Source organism: Carassius gibelio, chromosome A14 (assembly GCF_023724105.1).
Source record: "Carassius gibelio isolate Cgi1373 ecotype wild population from Czech Republic chromosome A14, carGib1.2-hapl.c, whole genome shotgun sequence".
Classification (NCBI taxonomy): domain Eukaryota; kingdom Metazoa; phylum Chordata; class Actinopteri; order Cypriniformes; family Cyprinidae; genus Carassius; species Carassius gibelio.
In genome coordinates, this window is record NC_068384.1 from 16,073,157 (window position 1) to 16,097,532 (window position 24,376).

General features: G+C 36.9%; 3 protein-coding genes across 4 annotated transcripts in view; 2 read left to right on the forward strand and 1 right to left on the reverse strand.

Annotated features, from left to right (window-relative positions):
• The first annotated feature begins 68 nt into the window (after positions 1–68).
• hars (histidyl-tRNA synthetase) lies at positions 69–8,760 on the forward strand. Of its 2 annotated transcripts, none has more exons than XM_052615491.1 (13): positions 69–235; positions 1,706–1,795; positions 1,893–2,012; positions 2,099–2,194; positions 2,391–2,516; positions 2,648–2,755; positions 3,868–3,966; positions 4,193–4,286; positions 4,359–4,486; positions 5,034–5,306; positions 6,191–6,307; positions 6,404–6,550; positions 8,549–8,760. In XM_052615491.1, exons 1-13 carry the CDS (start codon positions 146–148, stop codon positions 8,606–8,608), a joined length of 1,548 nt encoding a protein of 515 aa, XP_052471451.1. In that variant the 5' UTR covers positions 69–145; the 3' UTR covers positions 8,609–8,760. The 2 variants fall into 2 exon arrangements, with proteins under 2 accessions (XP_052471451.1, XP_052471452.1); XM_052615492.1 differs by lacking the exon at positions 69–235 and adding an exon at positions 785–1,153.
• Positions 8,761–9,165: 405 nt separating this feature from the next.
• Positions 9,166–16,117, reverse strand: dnd1 (DND microRNA-mediated repression inhibitor 1). The gene is made up of 4 exons (XM_052615659.1): positions 15,712–16,117; positions 15,419–15,524; positions 13,731–14,192; positions 9,166–10,300 (listed from the first exon to the last, which is right to left on the reverse strand). Exons 1-4 carry the CDS (start codon positions 15,733–15,735, stop codon positions 9,765–9,767), a joined length of 1,128 nt encoding a protein of 375 aa, XP_052471619.1. The 5' UTR covers positions 15,736–16,117; the 3' UTR covers positions 9,166–9,764.
• gfra3 (GDNF family receptor alpha 3) overlaps positions 15,139–24,376 on the forward strand; it is a 35,759-nt gene continuing 26,521 nt past the window's right edge. Inside the window, exon 1 of the mRNA XM_052615658.1 lies at positions 15,139–15,262. The gene's annotated coding sequence lies outside the window, so the exon portion shown is untranslated. The remainder of the gene's footprint in view (positions 15,263–24,376) is intronic.

Sequence of the window (24,376 nt, forward strand, 5' to 3'; positions counted from 1 at the left end):
TTTTTCTTTTTTTAAACAAGAACTATAATATAATTTTATCCTCGTTTTTTAGCGCCCCTAGCGTTCATCCGAGCAAGCGCAGTGACGTTTAACGTGTGCGCCCGCAGTAGCTGGCTGCAGTTCATCATCAGCTCTCGGAGGCACTATGGCCGATAAAGTACAGCTACAGGAGGCGATTAAAACACAAGGAGAGGTCGTCAGGAAACTGAAATCAGAGAAAGCGAGTAAAGAACAGGTTAGTATGAGAGCTGATGCGTTTCAAAGATTAATGACGGAACACATGATCAAAGTATGATCAATCAATCATCTTCCATATATAAAAAAAAATTGGTGACCATAAATATTTACGTATCGTGACAGGTTATGATATCTGTTAGTAGTTTTAATTGACTCCAATGTCATTATGTATTATTTAATTAATGTTATTCTGTATTAGACATGCGGCATTAGCCAGCTCATGCAATCTATCTGTCAGTCATGATGGACATCATTACATTATGTGCATGGCTAATTAAATCTGTACTGATCAGTGGATATTATGAAATAAGTTCAGTCATAGTGATTTCTGTAGAATGTAAAAGCGAAGTGGAGTGTCCATAAATCATGTGTTCAGTGATTGAAAACAAGACTCATACTCAAGCACGTGTGTAACACGCATCTGTAACATAGGACAATATAAATTTGAACAAAAAGACCAATGAGAAGTGCCAAGTTGAGCCATATGTGATGGCTTTATGTTTCACCAGGTGGTAAAAAGCCCCTAATATGGTTTAAACGCTCATCTAAGAGGAGTGATGTGATTCTACTTCAGTTTGGGGATGCTGGTTGATTTTGACAGCCTCCTCTCCTGTTTTGCTTCCTTGTTGCTGTGATGCCTCTTTTATGGGCCCCTAGTGACACATGGTTGCTCACCACTTTTCTCCTGCTCTTTCTGCTTGTTAATGCGGATACCACCATCATCATTCACTGCACACCTGGATTTTCCTCGCTGCTTTTGGACTGTATGGGACTGTGATTCTGGTGTTGGTTTGGACTGTGCATAATGAATGCTCTGGGGCTTGTCTCCACACGGCTGTGTCCTGGACTCATGGGCCGTCGGTCTGCTGTGAACCTGCCATCTCTGCGCTTCTCTTCTGGAATGACTTTATCACAGGTACGTATGCAAATGTGTGCATTAATTTGCTAAAAAGTAACAGTACAGACATTCTTTGTCTGTTTTTAATTTCTGTTAATTAAATAATACTGAAAATATGTTTCATGGTTTTATTAAGCAGCACAACTGTTGACAGGATTGATAATAGTAAAAAACAAACAGTTTCATTAAGTTTCAACAATAATAAAAATAAGACAATTCTTGAGCAGGAAATCAGCATATTAAAACGTTTTCTGAAGAATAATGTTGCACTGTGTGCATCACAGGAATAAATTACATTTTACAATATATCAAAATAGAAAAGTTATTTTAAATTGTAATGAAAGGCTTAGAAAATAACAGGTCACTTGAGAAAATTTGTTTTCCAACCCCCATAATTTAAATTTCCTTGCAAATGAATACGGAAGTGAATTATGTTGTGTGTGTGCAAAAAATTTTTTAATTAATTGTAATTCAAAACTGCAAATACACCCATAATGTATTGAGATGTTTTAAATGATAAGAATGAGAATTGTTGTAAAAATATAAAATTTTACTTCTGTTTGTTTTTAGATTGATGAAGAAGTGGCCAGACTGTTGCAGCTCAAAGCTCAGCTGGGAGGAGATGAGGGAAAACATGTGTTTGTTCTCAAAACAGCCAAGGTATGACATAAACTGACATCTCAGACACACCGGTGTGTTTAAAGTGAGCCATTTTGCAGTGAGCTACTGTATTATATCTCTCATTTCCTCTCTATAGGGGACCAGGGACTATAACCCCAAGCAGATGGCTATCAGAGAAAAGGTTTTCAACATCATCATCAGCTGCTTTAAACGCCATGGTGCTGAAACCATCGATACCCCCGTCTTTGAGCTGAAGGTCTCTTGAGCTGTTACACATTAGTTTGAGCATCACATACTTGCATTAACTCACCGTAATGAGTCTGTTCATTTGCGTTTCCGTAGGAAACATTGACAGGGAAGTACGGTGAAGACTCCAAGCTCATCTACGATCTGAAGGACCAGGGAGGAGAACTTCTGTCTCTGAGATATGACCTCACTGTATCCATCAGACATGTTTTTATTGAATCGTTTGATTAGTGGGTATTTATTATTGCTGTAAAAGCCATTTTGGGTTGTGCCTAAAATCTCTAGCATATGGCCAAGTGCACATGTGCATCTCACCATAACTGCATAGCATTTTTTGAAGACTCAGGAGTGCTGTCTGCATTTGGCTCCTTGACTCTTTTCTCCTCAGGTCCCATTTGCTCGCTATCTCGCAATGAATAAAATCACCAACATTAAGCGCTACCACATTGCTAAAGTGTACCGCAGAGACAACCCAGCCATGACCCGGGGCCGTTACAGGGAGTTCTACCAGTGTGTAAGTACAGTAAAATGAGCTATTTTTATTATTATTATTAGTACTACTAATTGTGGTAATGGAAATCTCTTGTTGTTATAATTTTTTTATTTATTCAGTATTGAATCTAAACCTTGTTCTTGTGGCTGCAGGATTTCGATATTGCAGGTCAGTACGATGCCATGATCCCTGATGCCGAGTGTCTGAAGATTGTCTACGAGATCCTGAACGAATTAGATCTAGGAGATTTTCGTATTAAGGTTGGTTGCTGGTCACCACGAGAAATTGTCAGTGTTGTGGGCTGCGTCTGAAAGTTGAAGCACTCTGAGGTTTGAAGGCAACAAGGCACGGCATAATCCAATGATCGTGTCACATCCTGTCTGCTGTGATGCCATCATCTGGGGTGCGTTTCCCAAAAACATCGTTAGCAAACTATTGTCGCAAGTTCTGTCGTTACCAACGTAGTTCAACAATTCAGTTTTTCCCGAAACCACAGTTCAAATGAACATTCGCAAACAGCGTCGCAAACTTACGTGGGAAAAACTACAGCTCTCCACCTGTGGTTAGAAGCGTAGTTTCTTGTTAGAAAGACATATGGACTTAAACTATGATCTTGGGTACAATAAGCAAGCTAACATGCAGTACAATCTATATCTTACATTCTATTTAAATATATATAAATATACATTTTAATTAGGGCTGCACGATATTGGGAAAAAATGAAATTGCGATATTTAATTTTTCTGCAATATATATTGCGATATGAAATTTTATGTGTTCAACACCGCAGCATCGCAGAGATCTTGAATGAATTAGTAGAAGTTATTACTCCACCACATGTGTGTGATGTCATTAACAACGGCCCTAAATTGTTGAACTATTGTCGTTCAAACGACAGAGATGTGACCGTGTTCGGGAAACAGTCGTGACCGACTAGTTAGTTTCCTCAACAACATTAATCAGTGAGTTATGTCTTTGTATGGGAAGCGCACCCCTGATTGATTTTTGAAGGCAGCGTAGATATATCCATCACTGCTTAAAATATCTCACTATCCTGTGCTTTCCATTCTGTGACAGCGGAGTTAAAAAATAAAGATGGCATCTAAAAGATGACGTTTGTGTGTAAATGCACCTTTCTGACCAACTTTTGATGTCATTTCGAGTTAGAAATTAGTATTGTCGTAATTTAATATTGCTTAGTTATCATGTTTAGTTCAAACTACCTCAGAAGCCTGTCCTGATTCAGATTTGAGATTCACTGCAACAAGTCAGAGCTGCGTGAGCTTTCGGATGCAGCCATCGTCACTAGAGCACTTGTCATTTTAGCTTTTTATGAGATCAAAATGCAGTAGTAACTCTTGCAGTGTTTCAGGTGAATGACCGACGCATTCTAGATGGATTGTTTGCTGTGTGCGGCGTTCCTGACGAGAAGTTCCGCACGATCTGCTCCACAGTGGACAAACTGGACAAGGTCAGAGCTCAGACTTGAGCGGGTTAATGGCAAAGCAGTATTTATTGTTTGAATTATTTTTTATCAGTTTATTAGCAGAATTTGAAAGCTTTTTCATATCAAAAAAGCTTATTGGTTAGGAGGCACGCTCCAAATGGTTTGGGTTGTGATTGATTAAATTCAGTTAATCGATACTGTCAACCCATCCCTGATTGAAGGTCTGACCTGCTCATCGTTGTGTTTATAGATGGCCTGGGAGGATGTAAAAAAGGAGATGGTGAATGAGAAAGGGCTTTCAGTGGATGTGGCTGATCGGATCGGGGAGTATGTCAGCATGCAAGGTGAGAAAACAATCATCATTCCCACATTTAACAATGTGTTACCCTACATCTGCTGACATCTTTGACCTTCAGGAGGACAGGATCTGGCCGAGCGGCTGCTTCAGGACCCCAGACTGTCCCAGAGCAAGCAGGCCTGCGCTGGACTCACCGATATGAAGCTGCTCTTTAGCTACCTGGAGCTCTTCCAGGTCACAGACAAGGTGAGGTCAGAGGTCAAGAACTTGTCAAAAGAAAATAGTTATTCCCTGTTGTCCTTAAAACTGAACAAAAGGTTGTAGTGAAAATTCTTCTACTCTGCAGTCTTTTCTAATTGAATGTTTATCAATCAAAATAACTGCATTTTTCTGTAATATAGAGCAGTATTTTGAACCAATGAGATTTCACTGTGGGTGGAGCTACAGAGCATGATGCGACTTGTTACCAAACTGACTTAAATACAGCTCGTTAGAACAAAAATTCAAAATTAACTTGCTGATGCTGTATCACTTCACACATGATTATTTTTTATGCTCCACATGCATCCTCCTTACATTTAATGACCCATTAGATAAGAAATACACACCCTATAAAATTTATTACAATGGTGTTGCATTTCAGTAAATCCAGTTATAATTTCATGTTCATTACTTTCATTTCTTTTTTCACACCCATTCACACTCTGCATTTGTGATCTTGTTCTTTTCGTTTGTCCTCATTAATTTTGAAAACTTTCTCTCTCTCTCTCTCTCTCTCTCTCTTTCTCTCTAGGTGGTGTTTGATTTGAGTCTGGCTCGAGGACTGGACTACTACACTGGTGTGATTTATGAAGCGATTCTCTCCCAGACCATCCAGGCACCGGTGTCCACGCCTGCAGAGCAGAACGGGGCAGATGAAGCTGGCGTAAGCGTTGGCAGTGTGGCCGGTGGAGGGCGATATGATGGTCTGGTGGGCATGTTTGACCCCAAGGGCAGGAAAGTGCCCTGTGTGGGCGTCAGCATTGGGATTGAGAGGATCTTTTCCATCATGGAGCAGAAGGCCGAGGTGAGTAAGAGAAAGAGGTATAAGGGTGTTTAAAGACTTTTTTTTTTCTTTTTTATAACCAAAGTCTGTTTTGGAAGCTTGTGTTATACTATAGTGTTTACATTAATATGAAATGGCATTTGCAAAAAAAATAAAATAAAATAATGTTTTAAAATGTTTCATTGTTTAATGCTTTTTAAACATTTGGAAAGATTCTTTTTAATTGTTTATTTTAATTATGTAATGCATTTTAAATGTATTTACATTTAATTTTTTTTATAAAAGTACATTTTTAGAATGGTGCCACTGTATTATAATATGAAATGGTATGTAACATTTAAAACTTGGAATATTAATGGTTTGTTTTAAATATTGAAAAAAAAAACATTTTGGAAGATTAATGTAAATTTTTTATATTTATTTAATAATAAAATTTATAGATATTTATTTTTAAATGATTAATAATTTAAGTACGTTATTAGGAACGTGCCACTGTTTTAATAACGTATTTAAAACTTAAAAATGTGAATATTAATGTTTCGTTTTAAATATTTATTTAATGCTTTTTAAACATTTGGGAAGATTAATTAATTGTTTGTTTTTAATATTTAATTTGATACTATTCAAATTCTTTTATGTCATTGTGTACATTTAGAAACTTTTTTAACTTTTAAAAACAATATTAACGGTTCATTATTATTGTAACAATAGTTAAATTACTAAATGCTGCTTTTGTTTTTATTACAAAAGGTATTTAATATCATAAAATGTATGGCTTTATATTTATATATATTTTTATTATTTAATGCTAATTTGTATTACATTTTGTGCATTTTTAGAATGCCACTGTATTATAATATGAAAGGTATTTAAATACTAATATGGAATGATCCCATGTTCTTCAGGCATCTTCAGAGAAGGTGCGCACCACTGAAACTCAAGTACTGGTGGCCTCGGCACAGAAGAACCTTCTAGAAGAGCGACTTAGACTGACCAATGAACTTTGGAATGCTGGAATCAAGGTTTGCATTTGCTTGAATGTTGTACCAAGAAAACCAAAATTAATTTGAAGTTGTAATGTGGATCTCTGACTCTGAACTATGTATTATGTGCTGTAGGCTGAAGTTTTATATAAGAAAAACCCAAAGCTGTTGAGTCAACTGCAGCACTGTGAGGAAACTGGGATTCCACTGGTGGCCATTTTAGGAGAACAAGAACTCAAAGACGGAGTTGTCAAACTGCGCAACGTAGCCAGCCGAGAAGAGGTAAAAACATTTACAACAATGTCATGCCATTCACAAAACATTTCAACTGAGTATAATCAATGTTATGAATAAAACATGCTACATTTGTCATACAATCTTGTATTGCATGTATACAGGTGGTGGTCATATAATTAGAATATCATCAAAAAGTTGACTTCACTAATTCCATTCAAAAAGTGAAACTTGTATATTATATTAATTCATTACACACAGACTGGTATATTACAAATGTTTATTTCTTTAAATTTTGATGATTATAACTGACAACTAAGGAAAATCCCAAATTCAGTAAGTCGAATACAAAGAAAGGATTCTTAGAAATCTTGGCCAACTGAAAATTATGAGCATGTACAGCACTCAATACTTAGTTGGGGCTCTGTTTGCCTGAATTACTGCAGCAATGTGGCATGGCATCGAACAGTCTGTGGCACTGCTCAGGTGTTATGAGAGTCCAGGTTGCTCTGATAGTGGCCTTCAGCTCTTCTGCATTCTTGGGTCTGGCATATCGCATCTTCCTCTTCACAATACCCCATAGATTTTCTATGGGGTTAAGGTCAGGCGAGTTTGCTGACCAATTAAGAACAGGGATACCATGGTCCTTAAACCAGGTACTGGTAGTTTTGGCACTGTGTGCAGGTGCCAAGTCCAGTTGGAAAATGAAATCTGCATCTACATAAAGTTGGTCAGTAGCAGGAAGCATGAAGTGCTCTAAAACTTCCTGGTATACGGCTGCGTTGACCTTGGACCTCAGAAAACACAGTGGACCAACACCAGCAGATGACATGGCACCGCTAATCATCACTGACTGTGGAAACTTTACACTGGACCTCAAGCAACATGAATTGTGTGCCTCTCCTCTCTTCCTCCAGACTCTGGGACCCTGATTTCCACAGGAAATGCAAAATGTACTTTCATCTGAGAACATAACTTTGGACCATTCAGCTCCAGTCCTTTTTGACTTTAGCCCAGGATAGATTCTTCTGACGCTTTCTGTTGTTCAAGAGTGGCTTGACACAAGGAATGTGACAGCTGAAATTGTGTTGCATGTCTTGTATAAGCCTGTGCATAGCGGTTCTTGAAGCACTGACTCCAGCTGCAGTCCACTCTTTGTGAACCCCCCCCCCCCCCCCCCCACATTTTTGAATGGGTTTTGTTTCACCATCCTCTCCAGGGTTTGGTTATCCCTATTGCTTGTACACTTTTTTTCTACCACATATTTTCCTTCCCTTCGCCTCTCTATTAATGTGCTTGGACACAGAGCTCGGTGAACAGCCAGCCCTTGACCCTTGTGCAAGGTGTCAATGGTCGTCTTTTGGACAACTGTGCAGTCAGCAGTCGTCCCCATGATTGTGAAGCCTACAGAACTAGACTGAGAGAACATTTAAAGGGTCTTTGCAGGTGTTTTGAGTTAATTGGCTGATTAGAGTGTGGCACCAGGTGTCTTCAATATTGAACCTTTTCACAATATTCAAATTTTCTGAGATACTGAATTTGGTATTTTCCTAAGTAGTCAGTTATGATCATCAAAATTAAAAGAAATAAACATTTGAAATATATCAGTCTGTGTGTACTGAATTAATATAATACACAAGTTGCTGGCAAAATGAATCACAATGAGCACATTTTTTAAAAAGGTTATTTTTAGGGTTTTTTTTACATTTGGGTGAATACTTAAATACCATAATTATGTGTATATTTATTGGGATCGCATACTTCGGATGACAGTGTACAAATAAAGGTAATTAAACATCTAAAATTGTGATTTGAAGCAGTGGGATCACTAGATGAGGGCTTAATTAACAAATATTTGCGAAAAAAAAAAAAAAAATGTTGTGGCTCAAAATTAGCCAGTGTGCATTTTGACTAATTTTGCCAGCATGTCACATTCACCCTTACTCAAATAAAAAGTTATTTTACATTTTTATACCTTTTGTCTTTGGGAGTCTGATCAAAAATAATAAAAATATAATAACTAATATTTTGTCTGGTATCCTGTAGGTTGATGTGCCCAGAGTGGATCTGGTGGATGAGATCAAGAAACGGACCTTGTTGTCTTAAAAACAGTCACCATACAGACAGAGGAGGACAGTGGACCCACTTACCAAACGCCAGTTACAATTGTGTCAGTTGTCAAACATTCAACTCATTGCTTGCTCTTTTAAAATGTGCTTGGATTACGTCAGATCTATCAATAAATGGAGTAACTAAGATGGTTTGTCTGGTCTTAATGTGTCGGTCATATCAGTTAATGCCACATGCAAGATTACATTTTCTCCACATTCTATGCTATTTTGTCTTTAAGACGGCTATACATATTAATATTGTAATTGTATTTTTATAGCAACATTTTACAGTAGTAATTGAGACAGCTGAGTGTTGTGATTTTTACAGCATTAAAAAATATTTACAGTAGTAATATTTGAATATTTAAGATCAATAAGAATTGTAATTTTACAAACTTTTTTTCTTTTTTTTTACAATTTCACAGTAATAAATTTCATACAGAGTAATAGTTTTTCATAAAAATAATTGTATAATCATATTGATAATTAAAAAAATGAAAAGATTAATTTTTTATCTCTCCTTGTAAATTGAGGTACAATACATATCTGTAGCAATTTTCTGCATCAAAGTTTAATACTTGCATACATGTTAGGGTGTTTTCAATTGCAGAGACTTCTCATCCAAGTCATAATCAGGGACTTGATCAATAGCATACACAAGAATTATTTCTTGAACAACTTATTTACTGTACAAAAGTCATTTATAGTCAGTACAACCCATCAAACAAGGAAACAAGGGCACACCATGCAAAGTCAACAAACGTGACAAACACTCCAAATAAATCGTGAAAAGTCAAATACAGTGAAAAACACTCAAAAAAAGAAGTCGTGAAAACATGCAGTCATCCAAATGTGATGAGGCCGACTAACAAAAATGATTAATATTACATAGTTAAAATATTATAAAACATTATACCAACGAGAACATAATACTTCAAAACTCTTTCATAGCACTGAATTCAAGAGCTTGTAAAATTAAAAGAATATCACTGCCTAGATTGGCTTTTTTTTTTCTTTAACATTAAACGAAATACTTGTTTAATCATTAATTTCCACTTACTCATCTCAGACTGGAACAGTACATGCCTTCAAACCATAATACTTAACGTAAAACATAATGTCACATTACATTAGCAAAAGCAGCTACATCTTTAGAAAGGTCGCAAGTTTGAGACTTTACACATGGTTTGGATCACCTGCTCGGCAGCGGCTCGATAAACTTCTGCCTTCATGGCTTGAATGCTGGTGCCTGGAAGGATCTGGATAACCCCGTTCAGAGGAAAAAGAAGGCCTGGGACCAGGACTTTGAAGTTGAAGTAGAGGAAGCCGTCGGAGCTGGTGCGATGGAAACGGACTTCATACTGCGGAGTGCCGAGTCTGTGCAGCTCACATATCCACTGCAGCTGAGACACGGCATCCTGATTCACAGGGGCTCGAGGCATCATCTCATCTCTCAGGCTAGCCGGACCTCCCACAGCCTGGAAGAAGGGCTGGATTGGTGAGTGGGCTGGGACATCATGAAGCAAGGGCTGAGGGTGCAGGTGGGGAGGGGTGATGGAGGGTTTGGGGAGGGGATTCAGAACAGGTGGAGTAAAGCGGTCATCTTCTCCAGTCTCGTCGACATGCTTGGACTTGGAGAAGGACATCCATTTCACAGTAATGGAAATGCCGTACTGCTTCCTAAAAGCTAAAAAAAAAACAAAGACAAAAACAAACAACTTAAAAGATCTGGGCCCGTATTCATAAAGATTCTAAGAATCCTCTCAGAAAACTCTTAATTTAGATTAAAAACTTTTACGTAGGAGTCTTAGCTTCAGAGCGATTCGGGACCGATCTGAGAGCAACTCTGAGTAAGGAAAAGACAAAAACTTTCTTAGTGAGGAGGCGGGGTTGACCCCGTTGCTATGTATGACACAATCTTTTGAAGACTGTGATTGGTTGGTTGTCCAAGAAAAAAAAAAAAAAAAAAAGTGATTTTAAGTATAGGCTCTATTCTAATTGTCCCTTTGAATTTACATACGCAGTTTTTCCTATTTGACCATTCTCTCGCACACACACACACATTATATGTGTGTATATAAATCCTTTTTTTATTTACCATGCTTGTAATTTCCTATAAGGTATTTGATTGGCTTAGAATGATACAAATTGTTCCACTCTTTCCAATTACAGTGATTGCTGTCCTATTTAAGTGGGCAGTTTGAATGTTGGTTTTAATGTATCAAACATGGAATCAAAACCAAGAAGGGCGAGAAAGCCAAACTGGACAGAGGAACAGTGTTTACTGTTAGCCCAGTTAGTGGATGAACACAAGGCCATTCTTAAAGGAAATTCGGGCCGGGTGTCACAGCAAGGGACAAGAAGCAGACATGGGAGCGTATAACACAAACTATTAACGGTTCATTCCCCCTGCTTGTGCGCACCTATAAGCCTGCTATATTCATAAATGCAGTTTTTTGAGCCTGCAAGGTGGAAATGTCCAGTGGAAACGAAATGAACTGCGACACAATAAGATGTTCTGAAAGTGCTGTAATTGTTTGTGTGATCACTCTGCTTACAGAAGGTTGTGACAGACCCCAAATCATCACTATTGCATTGTTGCATTTTCCCAGTTGCCAAATATCATAATGTATTGATCAATTTATATATTAAATTATAAATTATTATATAATCTATAGCGTTTTATTAACTCACTGTCATCCATTGTCTGCAACATATTTCTTCTGCCTCTTCGTCTCTCTGCCATTTTCTCCTCTGCTAAAGAAACTCTTAAGCCTCTTAAGTCCTCGTCTGTGCTCCTAACAAGTTTGACCTTAAGACCTCTTTTAAGGGTTAAGATGCTTTCTGAATTACTTTTTCCTTTAATTTTAAGAGTAAACACCCACATTTCTTAGAATTTTCTTAGAATTTTGTCACTAGGAGCTACTTTTTGCATTAAGATTCTTTATGAATACGGGCCCTGTTCTTAATTAATAGTGACATCATTTTACAATATTTTCTCTTACTCCAGTCTCACGTGATCCTTCAGAAATCATTCTAGTATATTGGCTTGCTGCTCAAGAAACATTTACTATTATCAATGTTGAAAACTGTTGTGCTGCTTCATATTTTTGTGGAAATGTGATCCTTTTGTAAAGATTCTTTGATGAACAGAAAATTTGTGAGAACAGCATTTACTTATAGTATAGGGATAGTTCACCCAAAAATCATAATTATGTTATTAATAACTCACCCTCATGTCGTTCCAAACCAGTAAGACCTTCATTTATCTTCGGAACACAGTTTAAGATATTTTAGATTTAGTCCGAGAGCTCTCAGTCCCTCCATTGAAGCTGTTTGTACGATATACTGTCCATGTCCAGAAAGGTAACAAAAACATCATCAAAGTAGTCCATGTGACATCAGAGGGTCAGTTAGATTTTTTTTAAGGATCAAAATTACATTTTGGTCCAGAAATAGCAAAAACTACAACTTTATTCAGCATTGTCTTCTCTCTGTTGTGAGAGAGTTCAAATCAAAGCAGTTTGTGATATCCGGTTCGCGGACAAATCATTCGATGTAACCGGATCTTTTTGAACCAGTTCACCAAATCGAACTGAATGGTTTATAACATTATTAAGCAAATATCTTCGCCATCGTCACTCTTTATTATTAAGCGGGAGTTTTCATACTGTTATGTCTCTGCGTGTGCTGCGCTCGTTGTTGTGTATGGCGTGCGGTCTGGTCCAAAAATAAGGCTACTGATTTGTCGCGGGAATTCAACGTACAGTTGCCAGTAGCCACTGAGTTTACCACTGACAGGCTGGCGGTGCATCAGTATACACACTCCCCTCACACAGCGAACGACTCGCATTCCTCAGCGAACGAATCGCTTTCCTCACGCAGCGAACGACTCACATTCCTCAGCGAATGAATCACTTTCCTCACGCAGCGAACGACTCACTTTCCTCAGCGAATGAATTACCTTCCTCACGCAGCGAACGACTCACTTTCCTCTGCGAATGAATCACTTTCCTCATGCAGCGAACGACTCACTTTCCTCACGCAGCAAACGATTCACTTTCCTCAGCGAATGAATCATTTTCCTCACGCAGCGAACGACTCACTTTCCTCACGCAGCAAACGATTCACTTTCCTCAGCTAACTCACTTTCCTCAGTTAACGACCTGTTTGCAAAAAGAAAATTTATTTTCCTCAATACTTTTATTTTCGTTTTCAAAACTTTAATTTTTTGTGTATATGTAAGGTGTTAAATTGACTCCATACATTGCCAATGATGCCATTACTTCAAGCGCAAAAGGAACCGGTGAACCGTTTTCTTCAACTGGTTTATCAAGAACTACTGGTGATCCGAAAACCGATGCAACCGGTTCTTGACTCGTGAACGAATCAGTCTGTTGTTCGTTATCTGGCTCGGCTCTGTGTTCATCTTCAGTTCTCTCTTCACAGCAGTTCAGTCAGTGTACTGTTTGAGTAAATGAATTACTCCGGGATATTGGTTTGTTTTAACTCAGAGGGAGTGTCAGCCACATTAAAAAAGTTAACAGCTTCAGTCATTTGTGGATTAATGCGTATTGGAGACGCGAACAGTTTAAAATGATTCAGTTCGATTTGGTGAACTGGTTCAAAAAGATCCGGTTTCATCGAATGATTCGTTCGCGAACCTTTGATTTGAACTCTCTCTCACAACAGACACGGTAGAGAAGACAATGCTGAATAAAGTCGTAGTTTTTGCTATTTTTGGACCAAAATGTAATTTCCTTTCTGGACACGGACAGTATACCGTACACACAGTTTCAATGGAGGGACTGAGAACTCTCTTTTTGGGTGAACTATCCCTTTAAAATAGACATTCGTCACAATCTATATGTCCATCCATGCATCTTTGCTAAATAAAAGTATTCATTTAAAAAAAAACGTACAGAAATATATTGATAAACTTTGATGTACTGCTTAATGCATACTACTCAAGTATATATTTGTTAACTCTACCACAAGTTGTAAAAAATTCACACACTGCACATGCAACGGCATACTACATTATTTACATATATACTACATAAATAAAATAAATAGCCATTCAGTTAATTTCCAAATATTTCCATGTCCCGACATACCTTGCACAAGCACTTTCTTGGCCATGGATGCAGCGTAGTGGGAGGAGTAGTTCACTAGAGCCACAACCTCTTTCCCTTTGGGCCCAGCCATCTTCAGCAGGACCTCCTCCACCCCGTCAGAGATCATTCGCAGCACCGTCAGCAACTCCCCCTGATTTGTGCTAGTTGGAAGATCCCCCAGACGCAGCTGTCGCTTCTCTGTGCTCTTGCGCACGGTCAGGCATCCCCCCTCCGGCAGACGGTAGTGATGCAGGGTCATAACGGCAGCGGAGGCGGTGACCGGGTCACCATACTTAGCGTAGGCGAAGCCACGGTTCTGCCCACTGAAGTTCATCATGAGACGAAATTCATAAATTGTTCCAATGCTCTGGAAAAGAGGGATCAGGTGGTCCTCATAGACATCACATGGGATCTGACTGATGAAAACCTCACAGCCCGGGCCGGGAGCAGGACCTTGCCAGCCTGGAGTTCAAGAAAAAAGAAAAAGTCAAAAGGAGTGATCATTTTTGTTTGATCAAAAACAAATGTGACTGGCATTAGATTTTAAAAATACTTATTGTTGAAACAAATTTTATAACAGTATGAGAAAGAGATGTACATGAATACATTTATACATACAGTATGTGTAAATGCAACATAATACTTAGAATTGAAGTTATGCTTCATTTATACATGCATACATATGCACACACACGCTTTTGCTAAAATACACTTTTTGAAAGTGCTTTAAAAAATAAAATAATCAAAACAGATAAATAAATAAGAAACCTTGGTTAGCTGTAACTTCAAAGCTTCATGCATTCATGTCGACTAGTGGTCAAACTGTGATTAAAAACATCTCTTATTAAATCATGACCATCATAGACACTGAAATGCTCAACTGTCAAGATCTGACTTTATAAAACATATATATTTTGAGATTTATTTCATAGCTCTTTTAGATATGAAGATCAAGGCAGATGCAATTCCTCAAGATATGATCCTTTAAAAGTGTAATTATACTCTGAAAAACTGATGAAAACATCACAACTGATCAGAGACTCAGAGCAAAGCTGAAAATTACATGTACTAATTGAGCGGAAACTACTAAGGAAGATACCATCTATGCACTCATGATTTTTGAAACATATAAAAGGCATTTTACAGTTAACCTCAATCTGAATATGACTGAAGTTAACAATTTTATAACTAAACCACACATAAACACTTGGTGTCTGCTTTATACAAGTTATATACATCTAAAGTGATCAACACATTAGAATTGAAATTCCATTAGCTACAAATGTTACTTTAAAAGTGATCGTGAACCAATCATCTTCATCAAGCAATAATCTAAAACCGTCCAATCAGCAATAATTGACTTGCAGCCTAATTGAGCCTCAGGTGTCCATGCTTCAATGGAGGTAAAGAAAAAAACACATGAAGCATGGTTCAAACTTTAATAAGATAGCTACAATGTATCAGTCCTACATGACAAGCTGTTTTAAACCCAAGATGATGAGGATTCATTCCTGAAACATCTTACAGAACAGGTAAACAACCTGTTTCTGCTCTACTTAATGCTTAATGCCATGTGCTACAGCTGTCTTCATCCACATCATACTTCAGTGTCATTCTATGAGACATAAATGAGCTTGAAATGCCACCAGTTGTGTTTTAATTGCGTAGTTCAATTCGAGAGTACTTACCAACAGGAGGACCACCATATTTCCTCTGCCCATTGACCTGTGTTAAAGTGACTGAGCTTTTCTGCATCCATTCTTGTAGTGATTTCAGTCTCTGCGGGTTCAAAACCTGCCAGCAATCAAATCAGAGAGGCGATGTAATGCTTGCCAGGTTACATCGGTGAGCTGAAGTGCTCTCAAACGTCAAACTGTGGTGACTGGAATAAACTCCCATTGCGTCAAATTCTTACTTGCACAAAGTTTTGGCAAAACAAGTATGTTGTTTATAAATCTTAACTGTAAATAAACCCGCTCACCTGCTGTAGCTGCTGTCCCTCCATGCCGCTGTCCACCTGTGATGGCACACCTGTAAATCAGTGGAAAAGTCAAGCAAAGGTCATTAAAATAAACCTCATGACTCTCTGGAGACACTATTGGACACGCTTGAGGAAAGTGGGCGGATTCTGCGCAGCTCGCTCAAAATTCAGTCTTGAGCATAGATGATGATGAGACTTACACAATTAAGATTTTATAGACGGCTGTTAAATTTATGATTCTTCGTGTTTGCGTGAATTAATCTTTTATATAGCTGGTGTAACTGGGGAAACAATCATTAGGGACGTTCCGCTCCTGACCAGCAGGTGGCAGCTGCGTCATTCATCACCAGCTTTGGCAATATCGTTATCATCTCTCCAAAGTCATATATGTACATATGTTTATTTTAGTTTTTTTGTTTTGTTTTTGTATGTACAAAACAGCAGGACATATGGATATCTTCCGGTGTCTTTCTTCCAAGAAAAAGTTGTATTAGGTGTTTTTTGTTTATTTTTTTAGATTTTTGTTTTTGTTGGACATTCCATTTGTTTATAGTTTAATTTCTCATCTGAAATTAATTTCTTATATTAAATAATTTACTCCTTGCTTTTATTTTAATATCCTTTAAAATAGATTTTTGTGATGCAAAGCTTAATATCCATCAGCCATTAGGCCATTACTCTAGTATAAAGTGTCACATGATCCTTACGAAATCATTCTAATATGCTGATTTATTATTAGAAAGATAAATTTTGGCAACAGTTGTGCCGCAAAATACTTTTTTGGAAACTGCAATATTTTCTTTGATGAATAAAAAATAAAAAAGAACAGCATTTATTCAAAATGTGAATCTTTTCTAACTATATACATCTTTGCCATTACTTCTTACAAATTTAACACATCCTGTATATTGTTAGAAAAGATATCTATTTAAAATAAATGCTCTTCGTTTCAACTTTTTATTCTTTAAAGATTCCTGAAAAAAAGTATCACAGGTTCCAAAAACAATATTAAGCAGCACAATGGTTTCCAGCACTGATAATAAATAAGCATATTAAAATGATTTCTGAAGGAAATGGTCTGTAGCACTGGAGTAATGATGCTGAAACTTCAGCTTTGCATCACAGGAATAAATTAGATTTTAATGTTTATTAAAATAGAAATTTTTTACGTCATAATATTTCACAGTATTATATCTTTTCTGTATTTTTGATCAAATAATTATAGCCTTGATAAGCATAAGAAAATCCCTCCTCCGATAGTTATGTTTGACCAGTGTTGTGTGTGTGTGTGTGTGTGTGTGTGTTCATATATACACACTCACACATTGTTTGTTGATGATTTTGTTTGTGATACCTGAATGCCACTCACTGAATAAACATATACAAATTGATAAGTTCATGTAACAAAACTGTAGCATATTTGACATAAGCGTCATTGCATTAAATTTTTTATATAGTATATGCTTCAAAAGCTATGCTTGTTAAAATGTGCATTTTTTTTTTTAGTATTTACTAAAAAACTTGAGATTCATCATGATGTTTTAAACAAGAATGTACGTGACCATGACGCCTTGTTTTTGAATATGCATAGGGCTAATTCAGATAAACACCATCCAAGGTTGTTGTTGTTGTTGTTGTTTTTTTATGTTGGCAGATGAATTAATGGGTTCGGTGTGTCATACATGTCTTGCCAAGTTACAATAAAATGTAGGTCTGGGGCAAAAATGACATGAAAATGATCAAAGACAGTATTTTATGTAGTGACTTTTGAATTAACACCAACTTGCGAATGCGTGAGTGCAGGTACACAGTTTGTCAGTATAATATGATGCTGTGCCAGATGAAAGGCAGAGCCTGGCTTAGTTCTCAGTTTGACCTGCAGCTCTGACTTTTTAGCAGGAGAAAATCCCTCTGTTGCCTCAAACCCTTTTACTTCCCTGAAAAGAAAAACAGACAGAATAGACATCTGTCGTATGTTTTTCTCATTCCTTCCTGCAAGATCCTTTGCATCATTCCCTTTTCTCTGCTGTGAGATGTGCTCATATGACTTTTTAGAAGTGCAATTACAGTTTGTTTGCATGGAAATAAACGCAATTCAACACCTTCTCATGTAGCGAAGGTCATAAAGCTGCCTGACACTGTCACATTTACTGCAGTCACAGTGATCATTTGTTTTAGAGACTGTGCATATCATTTTTCCAAATTAGACTTGCGGAAATTGTAACCTGCTAGTTTGGTCACCTGTGGATTGATGGTTTAACTCAGTGCCAGTTTGAAGATGATAAAAGAAGGACCAGATTTATGGCATGTGTAATGAAGCTGTATTCTGATATTATCGTTTTCTTGTTTATCCTGAGCCTTGTCTCTGCCTCTGGCTAATTAATTTATAACCTTTTACATCTAAACATTGAAATCTGACTGATGTTATCTGGTTGCTATGGAATGTGTGCTGCGTAGCGACAGCAGTTCCATTACCGTGGGGTCGTCACGCACATCTGTGAGCCTGTCCTGAAATGCACACACACGCGTTCTCATACCCCAGCCGCCCAGCCTCTCCGCCTCCCCGGGGCTCACTGAGGGACACACAATCTGTCCAATGTCAAAACTCATATCCTCAGTCCTGTCACTCACCCTGTAAACACACTCATACTTACTTTCAGGGTGCATGTCTCAGTGAACTTGAATCTTCTTTTGGCATTTAGGAGTAGTGCTTGATCTGATATAGGGTGTATATTTCTTTTTAAATGTGTGGAATTAGTTGTCTTAACATAAGTGAACACTTTTTTTTTTTTTTTTTACTATGTACTGTATATGTGTGTGTACACACAAACAATTTTAAATAACTGTTTTCTATTTGAATATAAAAAATCAAGATGTCTGTTAAAGAGCACTTTATCTTGAAAGCATTTGCTGTGTACAAACATAGTCTTTAAAAAGTCAGATTTACACACATTTTAAATCATAAACATCATTGATATTTTCTAAATGCCTATTTAATGTCTGAAAGGGAGAGTAGAAATGTGTAGATGAGCAAACACTTTAAAAAATATATATTCCAGATGTACATCTCTGAGATGTATGTGTGCTATAGGGATCACTTAATTTTTATTTATTTATTCATTTTTTTATTCATTCATTCAGGATATAATAAAGCAGCTTACATCCTAAGTGCAGGAAGAGCTATAATTTATTAAAAGGCTATCAGCACCACAATAAATAGAAACAGTAACTGTTTCAGAGAGAGGAACAACGTGCTCATAGTTTAGAGGCTTAACCTGGGTAAAATGTGACTCACGTTTCTGTGGGTTCCTCCCTCCTGCCCCACTAAAACCTGATTCTCTCATCACAAACTACTGCGTACATACTTAAAAGTGTTTGCTAAGGTAATTGTCATTATTATTTTTGCTCATAAGGCTAGAAGCCCTTTTTTTTGTGACATTTCATTCATATAGTTAAGTCAATAGCAAACAAAAATTGTTTGGTTATAAACATTCTTCAAAATATCTTCTTTTATGTTCTATTAAAGAAAGAAACTCACAGAGGTTTGGGACAATATATGGGCGACATAAATGATGACAGAAGTTTTGGTTGGAGTATCACTTTCAGCACTGTTTGGTTATCTGTTGGACATAAATGACATGCAAAATAAATATTACATGGACAAGCCTCTGATGAAGTCTGAAATTACATTTCTAAATTATGCACTCACCAACTTTAGCTTTGTGATGTGTGTGTTTTAATAGTTGGACTCGTACCTGCTGAGCACATAAAACGTTTTTTTTTTTTTTTTTTGTGCCACATGTTCTTATTTTCTGGCTGATTGCATGTGCAGTGGTGTGTGTGTGTATGTTTGTGTGTGTGTGTAAGTGAAACATAGGAACACTAGCAATCAAGGTGAACAGACGCTTCTAATTCAGCTTGCTGATAAAACGTGTCGATGGTCCTTTGTGGGGTTTTCATTACTGTATTGGAGTCATGCGTCTGTGTTTTCTGAAGCGTGCTGGTCAATATTAGTACTAGAGTCTATCTCAAAGGGACATGTTTGTTCTTCCTCCACCCCACCCTCCTCCTTTTCTCTGCCATCTCACTCTCTCTCTGTTGTGATGGGTTTGATGCTGACAGCCAAGACAAAGCATATCTACAGGAAGTAGAGGTGAACATCAGTAAGAACAAGGCCCTGATAGTGGACTTGGCAACACTTTACAATAAGGTTCCATTTGTTGGCTTTAGTTATAATGAACTAACAATGCAAAATTATTCTAAAGCATTTATTAATCTTAGTTAATGTTAACTTCCACATTTACTAATATAGAGTTTCCAATTGTTTTCTTAAGCTGCACCCCGATAGGTGTAAAATAATTACTTGAAGAGTTTAAGTTAACATTTCAATAATAATTGCGGGATTGTTAGTTAATGTTATGAAACCATAAAAAAATGTTGTTAACATTTCAATAATAATTGCGGGATTGTTAGTTAATGTTATGAAACCATAAAAAAATGTTGTAAAATGTGAAATAAAGGAAATGTTAACTGAAATAAAACTTAAAACAAAACATTAAATAAAGAAAATAAAAGCTTTACTGACATTAAAAAACAATAACTTATAAAAATGGCAAAAACACACAACAAAAATATTTATACTAAAATAACTCTAGTTTGTGGTTCTCTGATGTTGCAAGTTCTCATGCCATGCAAGTTATGTCCATGAATGTACATAAATGCAGCCTGTTAAGGAGAGGTGTGCAATTAAGTTTTGCAAAGAAGTTCGAACTTGTGAGTTTTATCCCTGACAGATGAACGAACAGGCTCCGATTGTTCTGGCCTGAGTGCAGGACATCTCCGCATCTAAACAAGATTATATTGGAAGAAAAATCCCTCAGGATTTCGTCCACACTGCTGAGGTCAGATAAAGCCCTACTGTGGCTGCAGGACCAGCAGGGGTCAGGAGGAGCTATTTCCCTCAAGCCATCCAGATCCTTAATCAGGGGACTGCAACCACACATACCAATAACTGTATAATAATATGTATAACTAGCAAACATTTACACACATTTATTTGATCTGCATCATAAATCACTGTGTTTTTGCATATTAGCCCCTAGTTCACACACAAAACAGCCCCATGTACTGTATAAGGTACCAGAAAAATAATAACTTTAAGTGTTAACCCATTCATAGCACTGTCATCATAAGCTGAAATAAAAAAAGGAAATTCTGAACATGACAGGATGAACTGTTTAAACTAAACTGTTTGGGTTTATGAGGTTTTCTGATTTGCATGGAGATTCAACAGCGATTTTCTATAAAATAACAAAATAAACAGATTTTCTGATTGTTTTAATTGACAAGGTGGATATGTAATGCTTTACCTGCCAGGCTTAATAAATAAATAAATATCTGACACCTGACAGCTTTTGAACTGTTATGTCTTAGAGTTACAGTATGTCTTTTCTTCCTTATTGTTACAATGTAAGTGATGTGATGGGTAGAGAATCAAAATTTGTGGACACATAATTTCGTTTTAATAGTTTTTGAGTTCAGTTGCTTGCATTTTCTGTTCAAAATTGCCTTTGGCATGGGAATAAAAAAAAAGAAAAAAATTACACATACTATATATATATATATATATATATATATATATATATATATATATATAGATAGATATAGATATAGATAGATAGATAGGTATATAAAATACAAAATTACTAATAATATATATACATATATTTAGGCCAGAAAAGCACCTAACAGCATATTTTTGTGTCTGCACTTCTTCAAATGACTGATTGTGTTCATAGAAGGACTCATAGAGTGTATATGACAAACACAACTCTCTTGCCAACTTGTGACACGGTTCGTTTTATCCATTTGCAGGCCTATAATTTACTGCCAGTCAAAAAAGTCTGTAAACCAGCGTGTGAGAGATACAAAACACACAACAAAAACTACTCTTGTATTAAACACTAATCTGCTTCAAACATTGCTGAATGCGTCCTACAATTAACAATATGAATTAATTAGCCTACATGAACTCCAGCAAGTGTGCTTAAACTACTTAATGAGAACAACTTTGTATTTAGTTCGTGTTTGTGTAGCACAGCAGCAAGTTGTTATCTGTGAGGGAGACATAACTGACCGTAAACTACACACATCTGCCAACTTCCTCTTTTGGCCTCAGGTTATCAAAACCCTGCAAAGCCAGTGATGTATAAAAAAATCAGTTCTGAGATTTTCTCCCCCTTTTCTTCATAACCTTGGCGATGAGGAAATATTTTATTCAGTGGATTTAGTCGTTTTTAATACAGCAGACACATCGCCGCTGCCCGTGTGCGCGCTTATGTGTAGCTATTTTATGTCAAAAATAGATTGCGAGCGATAATAATGTCTATATAATTTTTTTTAATAATAATAATAATGTTTATAATTGCAAATGCCTTTGTGTTGATCTGTGTGTGCGTGTGTGTGTTTAACATGGAGAACTGGTGTAGTGTGAATTGCAGTAATTGCCTTGTTTGTTTTGTTTTGGCTGGTTCTGTGAGCTGGTAAGACACTGCTTCACTGCCTCTGATTGTTTGTCATTTGCCATTTCAAGTGGAACTAACAAGCGTACAAACCGAGTGGGATCGAGAAATTGTGTGTGCGTGCATGCGCTTTTGTAATACTCTGAAGAAAATACACTGTCTTTTTTTCCCCTCTTCTCTCATCAAGCAAAATATTCCTTCCACCTACGGAAATTTTAATTTGTTACGAAGTCCACATCTCTTGTCATGTAGTAGGCTACACAGAGCTGGATGATTATATGCCGGGCAAAAGTGGGTGCGTGCACGCGCTTGCCTTCGCTTTAGTGTGACACCTGAGTCACTGGAAGTACATTATCGCTAATGTCCACTTCTGTGAAGTGACCTCATAAATGACCGCTTGGCTACTCTGGCAGTGAGATAAGAGTCTGATAGTGGAGTGCCACTGAAAAGGTCACAGCTATCGTAAAGCAATGATGAGCTGAGCGAGGGATGGGTGGAGAGGAGGAGAAAGAGAGAACGAGAAAGGGCAGACGAATGGAAATAACTTTGTGTTGATCGAGGGAAGAAAGTTCAAGAAGGAAAAGTGTAAAACAGTTTGGAACTGAGGCGAGGTAAAACATAAAAGTAAGCTATATTTAGTAAAACGTATACAGTGGACAATGCATTGAAGAACTTTTGATACGCTCTTTTGACACGCACCAGTAAAGCAAAGCACTAGCATTCACGCAAAAAAAAGAAAAAAAACCTTTGTAGCCTAACCTCAGCAATGCCCAGGCGTGGCTAATTAAAAGTAGCAATGTTTATTGATCAGTAGTTTGACAAATTAATTATTGTCCTAATATAGTTTTTCCAGTAGCGAATGATTTGCAGCGTTGCGCGACCAATGTTTTATTGATGTTGTCTGTTAAGAGAAGTAAAAAAAAAAAGTCACCTATATGGTCCTCATAGTGTTGGAAAGTACGATTCTTTCAAGTGAATCGACTCGTCCTAAATGACCCAATCTCTCATATGTAGCATTAGAATGTCCGATTCTTGCAAGTGAATCGGTTCGTCGTGAATGGTCCTCTCTCATATGCTACGGTGGAAAGTCCAATTCATTAATGAGTCGGTTCGTCCTAAATGGTCCTCTTTTTCATATCCAAAGTCCGAATCATTTTATTAAATCGGTTCACCCCTACACTGTAAAAAGTGCTACACCCACACAGTAGGTTTTATATATTTTAAATAGTTCTAATCTAGTTTATTTTATTTGTTTTATACTAAAAAGTATAAATATACTTCCTCTTTACTTAAAATATATCACTTTTTACATAACAATACATTTTAAGTAAAACAATAGCAATTTATTTGGGTAGCTTTTTGTATGAGTTTGTTGTGTACAAGAAATGTTATAAAAGTGAGTTGACATACACAATTTATTTGAGCAGCTGTCGATGTGGCATGTGTGTTCATCAAACTTAAATATTTGAAATAAAAAACACATAAAAATTAAGTTGGATTTATCCCTTTTTCACTGGCGGGGCTTTCCAAGGCAGATGCTTCCTCGGCACTTCAACTGTTTGAAAGCTGCAGCGGATCTAAATTTCACAGACTGATTAACACGGTAAGATGTGCAAGTTTTGGCAATTTATTGGTGATGTAAAGTCATGCAAAATCGTTCACTCAACTAGGAAGCTAAAGTAAGGTTTGCAAATTGTACTGTATAGCTAGCTATCCTGCACACATGGCAAGCTAAGTTGGCTACACAGTGCTAAGCAGTGAAGTCTTGTATGCAACGATCAGAAGACAACAGCAGTTAAGACCGTGTTGTTAATATAAAATTAAACAAGTGCTTTAGTAATGCCTATTATGTTTTAAGACTACTTTGGCTTTAATTTGACCAATAATATCACTTTTAATCGTTAGTTAGCGTTAACTGACCCTGTTAACTGCCATTCACATTTTTGAACATAGACTTGAAAGTGCATGATCCAAACCTATAATTCACAACTGAAAACATTTTGTAACATGATTTTGATGTACAATTTTCATGGTAGATGAATTTAAAATGGCTTTCAAAGGATGAATTTTGAGATTTTATGTTTTCAAGTGATATATAATGTTTTCTATAGTGTGATGGAGAAAAAGGCAACAAAGAAGACTTA

What these genes read in the sequence shown, in the direction of transcription:
- hars (XM_052615492.1), top strand. Translation starts at nt 1,043, where the DNA reads ATGAATGCTCTGGGGCTTGTCTCCACACGGCTGTGTCCTGGACTCATG. An exon ending in CTCTGAGATATGACCTCACT is followed by an intron (nt 2,195 to 2,390) that starts GTATCCATCAGA and finishes TTTTCTCCTCAG; the next exon opens with GTCCCATTTGCTCGCTATCT. An exon ending in TCTTCCAGGTCACAGACAAG is followed by an intron (nt 4,487 to 5,033) that starts GTGAGGTCAGAG and finishes CTTTCTCTCTAG; the next exon opens with GTGGTGTTTGATTTGAGTCT.
- dnd1 (XM_052615659.1), bottom strand. Translation starts at nt 15,735, where the DNA reads ATGGAGGGACAGCAGCTACAGCAG. An exon ending in ATATGGTGGTCCTCCTGTTG is followed by an intron (nt 14,193 to 15,418) that starts GTAAGTACTCTC and finishes CTTGAACTCCAG; the next exon opens with GCTGGCAAGGTCCTGCTCCC. An exon ending in CAAGAAAGTGCTTGTGCAAG is followed by an intron (nt 10,301 to 13,730) that starts GTATGTCGGGAC and finishes TTTTTTTTTTAG; the next exon opens with CTTTTAGGAAGCAGTACGGC.